This window comes from Chelmon rostratus, chromosome 1 (assembly GCF_017976325.1).
Source record: "Chelmon rostratus isolate fCheRos1 chromosome 1, fCheRos1.pri, whole genome shotgun sequence".
Classification (NCBI taxonomy): domain Eukaryota; kingdom Metazoa; phylum Chordata; class Actinopteri; order Chaetodontiformes; family Chaetodontidae; genus Chelmon; species Chelmon rostratus.
Window position 1 is genome coordinate 19,402,272 of NC_055658.1, and position 12,559 is coordinate 19,414,830.

The following is a 12,559-nucleotide window of genomic DNA, read 5'->3' on the forward strand; positions in this document are numbered from 1 at the left end:
CGTAATAAGTTTGACAGCAGCCAGCCCTTTATCAAACAGCATCAGTAGGGGTGTATCTGTACTTTTGTGTGTGTGTTTGTGTGTTTGGGTCTGCCTGTGTGTTTCACTTGGAAACTTCCGCAGGAGACTGCCCTAGAGCGGTTACCATGGCAACACAGGGGTGGAAGAGGGATAGAGAGTAAAAGAAGGGGAGAGAGAGGAGTGAGTGTTTGTGTGTGTGTGTGTGTGTGTGCGTGAGTGTGTTTGCTTCTGGTCTTGCTGGTTCATTATCTACCTTCCTACCAGCAAACGATGTGATCCCACTGAGCTCACAAACACACACACACACACACACACACACACACACACACACACACACACACACACACACACACACACACACACACACACACACATGAAGGTGGCCAAGCTGCAGTGTCTGACATTTTTAAGTGTGTTTGTGACAGACTGTTACATGAGTGTTTGTTTGCAGAGAAGGGTGGAGCATAAGTAAAATAGCTGCGTGAGACTGTAACTCGCAGATACACCCATGCACACACAGCGTATTATTAGGCAGAGCATCAGCAGGCTGTCAGGACAACTGATCAATGAAACTATTCCATTTGGCTGACCATCTCTCCCTCTCTCTCTCTCTCTCTCTCTCTGTGCTAGCAAACTGCTCCCTCTTTCCCCGGGTTATGACAGAGCAGCGATGCTCTCTAAAATGCTGACAGCACCACAAACCACCCCGCTAGGGCCACTAGACTACAACTAGACAGTGTCAGCATTTAAGTCTAACTGACTGGATTTACTATACTTCTGTTTCAGTTTACGTGAGGACAGACGAGGGAGAGAGATGTCTCGCTCTGCCCTTTAAAGGAAAGTCCCTTTAGTCAGCTTAAAATGATGACAACATCATCACCATTCACGTGTCCCCAGCAGATGATTTTGTCCACATTACTGCAAAACTGAGAAGGAACTCCTAGCAGCGCAAGCACAGTTTAACGGCAGCTCTTGCTTTCCCTGTTTCTGCTGGAAACACAGTGGAACACAGAAGACAGCACAGTGAGAAATCAGTGCACAACACAGACCAGCTCTTCCAGATAATTCCACTATTCCAGGTTTTCTGACTTAAAGATTGATCATTATGAATGAGCAAGAGCATGCGATGTAGTGTAGGACGTTTTTGGGTAGTGCTAAATGGGTTTACAAGCGTGATCGTGAGGAGGATCAGAATGAACAATCATCTGAGGGCAAATAATAATTTGGGTGTTTCTGTTCTTATCACCTATTGAACGGGTAATTTGAAAGGTCTTCACACAACTTTGTGTTTAATGGAAAAAGTTAAAAACCTACTTTGTATTAAGACCTCCTGTAAAGAACCTCTGAGGCATACTTGGAGCAAATTTTGCTACAGATTAAATTGTTGGCACTCATTTTGAGATAAGCAGAGCGGCCATCTGAGTCCTGCAAGAGCTCTTATGGTGGTGTAATGTATGATATAGTTTTTGAAGGTGATCTTGGACAAACTTCAATGCTCAGCATGCTGTACTTGGGCTTGGTTTCTGTGATAACAGCAAATAGCCTGCTTGCTCCTGATTAACGTTATGAAACTGTATGCATTGTGTTGGTTCGACCACATGATAGCAAACACCGATTTACACAAAACGGCAGCTACACCAGTGGGACATGATTATTTTTTGTAATAAAGACAATAGAAAAGATTCTCTTTGTCTCTCTGCCTTTCACTCTCCTCCTCCCTTTCGGGCTGCCCTTCTGTCTACCTCTCTCCTCCCCTGGACTGCTTTACAACTTCATTGTGAAAAGGTAGAGGTCACCAGCATCAAGGCTGAGCTACACAAACACAAGGACTGGCAAAGGCAAGCATACATACAGATACAAAATTTAAAGTTCTATATATGGTATGCATATAAAGGCATGCACACACACAAATAAAAACACTAGATGTCAGATGTAGTGACATGTCTATGTGGTGCAATCTTAGATTTAGAGGTCAAACTGGTGGTCAGATCCTGGTCAAATGGAGAAATAGAGAAATCTAAATAGAGAATAGAGAAATAGAGAAATCTAAGCACAGCCTGGGAAATCCTAACTAGAGGTCTTCATAAATATAGAGTTTTGGATCTGGCCTGAAATGGATGTTGGAAAATATATCCAGAAAATCCACACACTGTATGCATATCCTAAATCTGTTTTAAAAAAAAAACTGAGTTATGATTACGATTCACCGTATGATCAGGGCTGATACCAAGAATGTTCGGATCCACACAGGTATAACACGTAGTCACACACCAAAGACACAACCTGACTAGACTGAATGCAACTTGGACACAGCTTGGCTCAGGTCTCGAGTTGGTTACAAAGAACTGAGGGCACCCATGAAGACCTCTAATCAAAACCTACCACCAACCCAAAAATCCTCCTGCCATGGAAACTAGGAAACATCGTAGAAAAGAAAAGCCAAAAATCCCCAAATGACTACCACATGCACTGTTCCCAACTCAATAATATATGTGTTGCAGGCCTGAGCAAAATAAATGCTAAAACATAAAAATAGAAGAGTTTCTTGACCCATACTGAGTACCAGTTTTATCTGAATATTATTCATACACTGAACAGGAGGGGACTCATTTCAAATATAAGTGTCAAGTGTGGCACATCTGGTAATAAAAGCTGCAATAAAAAGATTGGCGTGACCAAACCAGAAATACGCTGAAGCAAAAATATAGAAACAGACACAATGAACTGGCTACAAAAGCGACCTCCTTCAGGGTTGTCATTCCTTGCGATGGCATGTCGACACATACAGCCAACAAAAAGACCATGCAAACCATTGAGCCAACTATGTGCACTCACCTACCTACACGCACGCACGCACACACACACACAAATGCATGTGCAAACACACACTAGTACTTTCACACACAATCACAAAAGGGGACATGTTCATTGATGTAGAAGTGATTCTAAGCTAAAACAACTACAAAGGACTGAAAAACACAACCATGCCCTGACAGGTGTGCATGTGTTTAAATGCATGATGTTAATATCCATGTCTATACCTTTGTGTGTCTACATATTGGTGGGTTTGTTTGTGCCTTTTTTGGGCTTACTATGTCCCTGTATGACACAAGCAAAAGCACATGTGTGTGTGTATGTATGTGTCTGACTCTACGTGTTTCTGTTTATGCCCTTCTAGGTGTGTGCTTGTGTGTGAGCGCTCTAATGTGGGTCTCAGCATGTGTGTATACTTTCGGGCAGTACCAGTTCAGGTCACTGACTCTTGTTATTTGATGTTGAAGTTTTGGCTGCAATGATGTGTGAGAGTGTGTTTGTGATGAAGTGTATGTGTGTGTCCGTGCATTTGTGGTTTCTGGTGAGAAGGCTTTTTATTCATTCATTCTGTCTTTTATTCGCTTACTTTCTTATCTATCTATCTATCTATCTATCTATCTATCTTTGTGAAAAGCTTGAACTTACTCTTGTATTCTAGGTGAAAACCTGCTGCCACCACACTGATGTCACTCTGAAAGTGCAGAAGGAGCTGATTGGATGTTGAGTTGAGGAGGGCGGGAGCTGTGGTTCCTGTAAAAGATGGAGATAATCACATGACAGAACCAGTGGATGAGTTTTGCAGGTAAATGTTCACCACATGATAAAAATACCAAAAAGTTCATATTTATGCATCACAACACAGGGCATACAGGAAGGAATTTAAGTTAAGAAATACACAGAGACGCTTTTTCAGCGGGCAAGACTTCGACCATAAGTCTTGTTTAAATCCTAAGACCATCTGGGAAATTATGTGTAGAGAAGGTGAACGACCCCCCGCCCTCCGTGGACAGCTAGCATTTTAGTGTCCTTATGTGAAGCAATCCTCATCCGCCCCAGTGAAGCTGCTCACGGGCCAGCACCAGATCACTGTGGTTACAGTGGGCAGCTCCCCAGTGTGCCTTCTTGAGAAGGGCACAGTCATTTGTGAGTGTGTGTGTGTGTATGTGTGTGTGCATATTGCCCTATGGGCGGCATGTTTTATGTGTGATAGGTGTGTGACAGGTATGTGCTTGGGGCAGGTCACAGGGGAAACTCCACTGGGAAATTGTAAAAGGTTAGATCACTCTTTATCCCACCCCGTCTTCTCTCTCTTCCTCTTTCCTCCATCCTTCACTCAACCTTGTAGTGAAACTCTTCCCCTCCCTCCCTTCCTCCTTTCTTCTCCTCCTTTCACTGGCTGCCTGGAAATCGGAAGAATTCTCTGTCTAAAAAACATTTATTATTTATTTACGATATATATCATGTTTTCTGGTATTACAACTCATCCATCATAGATCTCCAGTGTATGTCATATTTGTGTGTTTCTATAGTTTAAGACCTGTCATATCCAATTCATCATAGATCTTGTGTGTGTGTGTGTGTTCATGTCTGTCAATCTATGTGTGTGTGTGTGTGTGTGTGTGTGTGTGCGTGCGTGCGTGTGTGTATCTATAGTTTAGGAGCTGTCATATCTCATTCATCATAGATCTCCGGAGTGTTTGTGTGCATGGGTGTCTTTGCAGAAGTTTGTGCTTTCGTGGGCGTGCATGTGAGCATATTGTCGTACCAGAAAATGACCCTAATTTAGGAGCTGTCATGTCTCCTCCATCGTAGATCTCTAGCGAGTCCCAGTTGTGCTCGGTAGCAAATGTCATCACTTGGATCTAAAAAGCAAACAATGAAAATAAACGAACATAATGGCCTCCAAGTTTATGTGCATTTTCCATAGTTAATGTTCATACATTCTATATTCCCTTATACATATGTGTACCTGTATCCCGGCCCCTTCACTGACATGGATCCTCCACAGACAGTTGAGACTGTTTGGGTAGGGCTCGGGAAAGCCAGGGGACAGTATTGTGCCACGACGCTCAGTCAAATTGCCACTGCAGGGAACTGGAACGAAGGCATAAAATATGGATTTCTTGGCAAAGTTTATTAACTAAATAGCTAACAGATAGGACAGGTTGTTGGAATATGGCTCTGCATACCCAGAGACAATATGGTGTTCAAATTAGCACTACAGGGAGCCAGAGAGAGAAAATATGATAGCAAACATTATTTATGGTATAAACTGAGGTGACAGTTGAAGCTGTTTGCAAAAGACTTGCTCTCAGCAGAGGGAGATTTCACGCAGGCATACATTTAGTTTGTTAGAATTAATGTCAAAGTCGCAGCCCTCACAGTGCCGGATGGTTCGCAGAAATGACTGATTTCTTTCTTCCTTTTTTTGGCTGCGTATGTTAGCTGGTTACACTCTCTACGCGTGTCATGACCGGTTAGCCTTACCTATACAGGTCGGCGTTGTTGCGTTCCACTGAGCAAGGGCACCTGGCACGGCCTGGCACCGGATAGCACTGGATCCTTTCAGCAGATACCCCGGGCTGCACTCGAAGCGGACCACAGAGCCAGCTGAGAACTCTGAACCGATGCGCCTGCCGTACCGAGGCTCTGGCACCGAACTGCACTGACTGTCACTGGTGCGAGGCACAGCTACAGCAATGACCGCAATTAAAAAATATGAGAAGAAGAAGGAGGGAAAAAACAGAAATATAACTGTCAGCGGAGAGATTTTCATTATGAGCTTGAATCCAATGCAACTTACTGTGTGTAAGTGTGTGTATGTGAGAGAGATAGCAAGACCAAAAGAGTGAGAGTTACCTTGGTAGACAAAATGAAAGCCTCTAGCTGACTGGCCACTCTTAGCATTGAACCGCAGCATGATCTGATTGGAAGTTGCCAATGGCAATGTTTCTCCTGGGACACACAATAACACACACACACACAAACACACACACAAACACATACATAATGATTTCAAAATGAATGTTAATGCTAAAAACAGCTTAACCTTCTCGCCTGAAAACACACAGCCATTGTTTTTTTTTCCCCTATTGTGACAAAATTGCAGACAATTGAGACACAGAACATAACAAAGACACAGGTTCATGTGAACACACACGCACACACACGCAAACATGCATAATCTGTCTGCCCAGCAGACACTCACAACCATACATTTAACTGCTCGGATTTACATTCACAACTTAGTAATTAGCAGGGTTTGGCCTTCATTTTTGCCTGGTGGTAAAATGTGGTCCTCACAAAAATAAGACTGCAAGGAAGCACACACACACACACACACACACACACACACACACACACACACACACACACCGACTCACAGGCACATACACACAGAGATTTATATGTGCACACGTAAACAAGCAAAAGAAGTAACAGTGATAAATGAGGAAAACATGGTCTGGTGTGGCTGACATTTAGAACCATCATTAGTGTGTCTGGGATGTGTGTGCGTATGTGCAAGTTTGCTTTGTGTGTATGCCTGTTAATATGTTGGTGTGTCGGGATAATCGGTCTGTTAGCTGGAACAATGTGCTACAAAGCTGTTTGACTGTGTGTGTGTGTGTGTGCGTGCGTGTGTGTGTGTGTGATAGGGTAATGATGCGGCTAACATTATTTTATAAAGCCTGGTGTGTTTCATTCTTTGCTGCCAGTTGTAGCCAAAAGGGGAATTTCAAACCCAAATTAACTTTAAGAAATAAGCCACCCATTCTACTTTACACAACCAGGCCTCTTTTCTTTGAACTAACTTGGATGGATAGTAGTTGAAAAGAAAAAACCTGCACAGCGTGCAGCTACATTTAGCCAAACGAAACCTGTCACATCCTCTTACTTAATATTATGTTAAAATAAGCTCCCTGATCCAGTCAGCAAAGGAAGGTGCAAAAAGCAGAAATGTAACCCTTAGTGTAAAATATAAAGAAATGGCCCCAGGCACTACCATATCTAGATGTGTTTGTGTTCTCTCTATTATGATTGATGTTTTTATTATCAAACTCTGATGTAATTCAATACTGGAAAGAGAATATTATTGGCAGTTCCAGGCTTGTCCTTCATTAAAGAGCTTCATTTTTCCCACTCACAATTCTATATGCACATTACTGAATAAACATTACAAAGAAAATATTTAAAAAGCCCTTATTTCTATAGAAAGAAACTAAATGTCAATTCCAGCGGGATTCCCCTGCAGCATGCCCCCTGGCGATTACACACAACAGAAGAACACGAAACTCTGAGGCAACCAGAGCACATTTTGCCAACAACTATGTTCATCAATATTTCTTCATATTTCATTAGGGACACGGGGCACGCTCCGAGGCACTGGCTCCTGCAGCTCTGCTGCAGGAGCCAGTGACTCGGGGCATAGCCCCGAGTCACTTATTACTATCCCGCGTGTTTCTTCTTATTAGGGACACGGGGCAACGTCCCGAGTCACTGGCTCCTACAGCTATTTCATAGCTGCAGGAGCCAGTGACTCGGGGCGTAGCCCCGAGTCACTTATTACTATCCCGCGCGTTTCTTCTTCTTCTTATTATTATTAGGGACACGGGGCACGCTCCGAGGCACTGGCTCCTGCAGCTCTGCTGCAGGAGCCAGTGACTCGGGGCGTAGCCCCGAGTCACTTATTACTATCCCGCGCGTTTCTTCTTATTAGGGACACGGGGCAACGTCCCGAGTCACTGGCTCCTACAGCTATTTCATAGCTGCAGGAGCCAGTGACTCGGGGCGTAGCCCCGAGTCACTTATTACTATCCCGCGCGTTTCTTCTTCTTCTTCTTCTTCTTCTTCTTATTATTTTTCATCTTCCTCCAAGTTTTCGTCCTCAAACTCGCCCCGCAGCTTTGAGAAAACCCTCGCAAATTATATATCAAAACGTGTGTATTGTTCGGGATCGGTGTGCTATTACTTTTCTCAAATTTATCGCAGTTTTTCGCGTCGTAAGACGCGAAAAACTGCGATAAATTTCCCATAAGAAATGAATGGGACGGGCGAAAAAAACAAGATTGAAATTGGAGTTTTTCAAACATCTGTAGCTCAGGCATACATTCACCGAGAGACTTCATTTCAACTTTAAAATGTAGACCCAAGTCTGGTCTATTGGTGTGTTCATCCACATTTTGATTGGTCCTATAGTTTTTGATCAGTCACTGTTCAATGACAGTGATCGTTTGGCGGGAAATTTTGAGATTATAATGGGTGTGTATTGCGCGGAATGTTCGTGCTAGAGTGCGTGCTAGAGTGGCACAGAGTCTAAAAACGATCTGGAAATCTTCTCTTTTTCTCGTCGCTACGGCCACAAATTACACTCTACACGCATAATTTTGGGATCAGTTTGTAGACAAACTTGTCCTCTTTCGTGTGATGTCCTCGAAAAAGCCGAGAGACTTACTGAATTTAAATAGTGAGACGTTTTGTGCAGCCAGCGCCCTCCTGTTCTCCCATTAAGTCCCATGTTAAAATTCAGAGCTGTTTTGTGAGCAAAGCAGAAATGCCTCCTGTCTTTAGATCGCCATAAAACGAAAAGTTGTTGTGTCAGGAATAAAACGAGATGATGGTCGGACTCAGGAAGTTCTCGGGAGTCCGATGATCTATAGTACACTCTGATACGAGGTACGGTTCTCTCACCAGAGGATTTAGTTCAGGAGGTTCGCCGAACCCAAATCTCACTGCATACAATACAAACTCCTGTTCTCTGAGTGGCAGAGTCTTTTTAAGTCGACCATTTTGTCATTTTTCTAAAGAATATCTGGACATAAAACACACGTACATCTGGCCCAGACTTGTCCGCATCTCACAGTGTAATCGGTTTTTTGATAGCAGCTACGGTTTTGACACAATCGCAAGTTGTTCGGAAGAAACCGACAGCGAAAAAGCCGCTTTTCAAGGGAAGAGTTTAACAGGTGCAACTGTCATTTACACACACACCGGTCAATAACCCACGCACACACATCTGCAGGACAACCAGCCTGAGAGTGATTATCTTAACGAGCTCAGTCAAAACAAGGGCATTGTTTGAAAACAATCTCCATCCAACAAACAGTTAAACTCAGCTTCAGAAAGCAGTTTCGCAAAAAGGTTGAGACAGTAGTCACACAAACACACACACAAAAAGGGCTAACCAACAGCTAAAAAGTGATTAAAAACAGCACGTCAAAACTGAACAGGAACAGGTAAACAGTGGGAGAGGTGCAGAGGTAATTATCAGCAGGTGGGGCAGAAGTTACACAGGCACACACGCACGCACACACACACACACACACACACACACACATTCAGACACACATATACCATACACATCTCCATGTAGGAGCTGGTTGGGCTGCTTGTGTAGTTCAAGCAGACACACACACACAAACAGACGAAGACACACACATACGCAGTCACACACAATGACAGATACATAAACACACACACACAGACAAATGCATAATGAAAACCCCATCCCCCCGCCCCCTTGTTAACGCCGTTAGCTCTATTAGCTCTGTTAGCACAGTTAGCTCTGTTAGCGTTAGCGCCGTTAGCTCTATTCGCACCGTTAGCTGTTAGCTCCGTTAGTGTTAGCTCTGTTAGCTCCGTTAGCATTAGCTCCATTCATGTTTATTGATTCAGTTCATTAATTCATGTTAACAGAGACATGAAGCAGAGGAGAGAAGCAGACACAGACAGCTGAGGTGATCAACAGAGACAGACAAGGAGAAAGCCACAGAAACACAGCTGGGACCAGTTCATTAATCAGGGACTGACTACCTCTGATATCTGCTGTTTTCTCAAATTGCAGCCTTTTTCAATTGTCCGCTGCTTCGCCATAGTTTCTCCTAGAGACTTCATTCAAACTTTAAAACGTAGATAATTTTGTCGGCTCAAAATGACCCTCGGCACATTTTGATATCTCTTACGGTTTTCGAGCTATGACCATCGAAGGCCGACGTAAGACGCAAACAACTGCGATAAATTTCCCATAAGAAATGAATGGGGAAATTTCCTCAAATTTCAGCCTTTTTCAATTGTCCGCTGCTCGGCCATACTTTGTCCTAGAGACTTCATTCAAACTTTAAAACGTAGATAATTTTGTCGGCTCAAACACACCCCGTGTCCCTTTCAAAATTTCCCAGGGGGAATTTTCTAGTTATTATTATTTTTCATCATCCTCCAAATTTTTGTCCCTGAACTCGCCCCGCAGCTTTGAGAAAACCCTTGCAAATTATATATCAAAACGTGCGGTTTGATCAGGATCGGTGTGCTATTACTTTTCTCAAATTTATCGCAGTTTTTCGCGTCGTAAGACGCGAAAAACTGCGATAAATTTCCCATAAGAATGAATGGGACGGGCGAAAAAAAAAAGATGGAAATTGGAGTTTTTCAAACGTCTGTAGCTCAGGCATACATTCACCGAGAGACTTCATTTGAACTTTAAAACGTAGATAATTTTGTCGGCTCCAAATGACCCTCGGCACATTTTGATATCTCTTACGGTTTTCGAACTATGACCATCGAAGGCCGACGTAAGACGCGAACAACTGCGAAGACTTTCCCATAAGAAATGAATGGGGAAATTTCCTCAAATTTCAGCCTTTTTCAATTGTCCGCAGCTCGGCCATACTTTGTCCTAGAGACTTCATTCAAAGTTTAAAACGTAGATAAATTTGTCAGCTCAAAATTAATACCGGCACATTTTTTGATATCTCTTACGGTTTTCGAGCTATGACCATCTGAAGACCATCAAGTTTCTCACAAAAATGCTCAGAATCTCTCCCTCTACAGTGGGTGATGTCATAAGTTAGAGTGAGACAGCCGGTGAAAAATCGCCTGAAATGTGTTTCTAAAATTGCCGTAAAATACAAACGGTGAATAGGAGACACATAATTTTGGGATCTTTTGTAGACAAACTTGTCCTCTTTCATGTGATGTCCTCGAAAAAGCCGAGAGACTTACTGAATTTAAATAGTGAGGCTTTTTGTGTAGCCACCTCCCTCTAGCTCTCCCATTGACTCCAATGTAAAAATTCAGAGCTGTTTTGTGAGAAAAGCATAAATGCCTCCTGTCTTTACATCGCCATAAAACGAAAAGTTGTTGTCTCAGGAATAAAACGAGATGATATTCGGACTCAGGAAGTTCTCGGGAGTCCGATGATCTATAGTACACTCTGATACGAGGTACGGTTCTCTCACCAGAGGATTTAGTTCGGGAGGTTCGCCGAACCCAAATCTCACTGCATACAATACAAACTCCTGTTCTCTGAGTCGCAGAGTCTTTTTAAGTCGACCATTTTGTCATTTTTCTAAAGAATATCTGGACATAAAACACACGTACATCTGGCCCAGACTTGTCCGCATCTCACAGTGTAATCGTTTTTTTGATAGCAGCTACGGTTTTGACACAATCGCAAGTTGTTCGGAAGAAACCGACAGCGAAAAAGCCGCTTTTCAGTTAACAGGTGTAACTGTCATTTACACACACACCGGTCAATAACCCACGCACACACATCTGCAGGACAACAAGCCTGAGAATGATTATCTTAACGAGCTCAGTCAAAACAAGGGCATTGTTTGAAAACAATCTCCGTCCAACAAGCAGTTAAACTCAGCTTCACAAAGCTCTTTGCCAAAGAGGTTGAGACAGTAGTCACACAAATGCACACACAAGCAGGGCTAACCAACAGCTAAAAAGTGATTTAAAACAGCACGTCAAAACTGAACAGGAACAGGTAAAAAGTGGGAGAGGTAGAGAGGTAATTATCAGCAGGTGGGGCAGAAGTTACACAGGCACACACGCACACACACACACACACACACACACATTCAGACACATATATACTATACACATCTCCATGTAGGAGCTGGTTGGGCTGCTTGTGTAGTTCAAGCAGACACACACACACAAACAGACGAAGACACACACATACGCAGTCACACACAATGACAGATACATAAACACACACACACAGACAAATGCATAATGAAAACCCCATCCCCCCGCCCCCTTGTTAACACCGTTAGCTCTATTAGCTCTGTTAGCACAGTTAGCTCTGTTAGCGTTAGCGCCGTTAGCTCTATTCGCGCCGTTAGCCGTTAGCTCCGTTAGTGTTAGCTCCGTTAGTGTTAGCTCTGTTAGCTCTGTTAGCATTAACTCCATTCATGCTTATTGATTCAGTTCATTAATTCATGTTAACAGAGACATGAAGCAGAGGAGAGAAGCAGACACAGACAGTTGAGGTGATCAAAAGAGACAGACAAGGAGAAAGCCACAGAAACAGACGAAGACACACACATACGCAGTCACACACAACGACAGATACATAAACACACACACACAGACAAATGCATAATGAAAACCCCATCCCCCCGCCCCCTTGTTAACGCCGCTAGCTCTATTAGCTCTGTTAGCACAGTTAGCTCTGGTTGCGTTAGCGCCGTTAGCTCTATTCGCACCGTTAGCTGTTCGCTCCATTAGTGTTAGCTCTGTTAGCTCCGTTAGCATTAGCTCCATTCATGTTTATTGATTCAGTTCATTAATTCATGTTAACAGAGACATGAAGCAGAGGAGAGAAGCAGACACAGACAGCTGAGGTGATCAACAGAGACAGACAAGGAGAAAGCCACAGAAACACAGCTGAGAGCAATTCATTAATCAGGGACTGACTGCCTCTGATATCTGCCGTTTT

At 43.3% G+C, this 12,559-nt stretch overlaps 1 protein-coding gene across 1 annotated transcript in view; it reads right to left on the minus strand.

Moving 5' to 3' along the window:
* LOC121608659 (CUB and sushi domain-containing protein 1-like) overlaps positions 1-12,559 on the minus strand; it is a 299,157-nt gene that overhangs the window by 65,001 nt on the left and 221,597 nt on the right. The window contains exons 35-39 of the mRNA XM_041939935.1: positions 5,695-5,790; positions 5,323-5,526; positions 4,805-4,929; positions 4,601-4,697; positions 3,481-3,585 (exon numbers count right to left, since the gene is read on the minus strand). Of these exons, the coding sequence (XP_041795869.1) occupies positions 3,481-3,585; positions 4,601-4,697; positions 4,805-4,929; positions 5,323-5,526; positions 5,695-5,790 (627 nt within the window). The remainder of the gene's footprint in view (positions 1-3,480; positions 3,586-4,600; positions 4,698-4,804; positions 4,930-5,322; positions 5,527-5,694; positions 5,791-12,559) is intronic.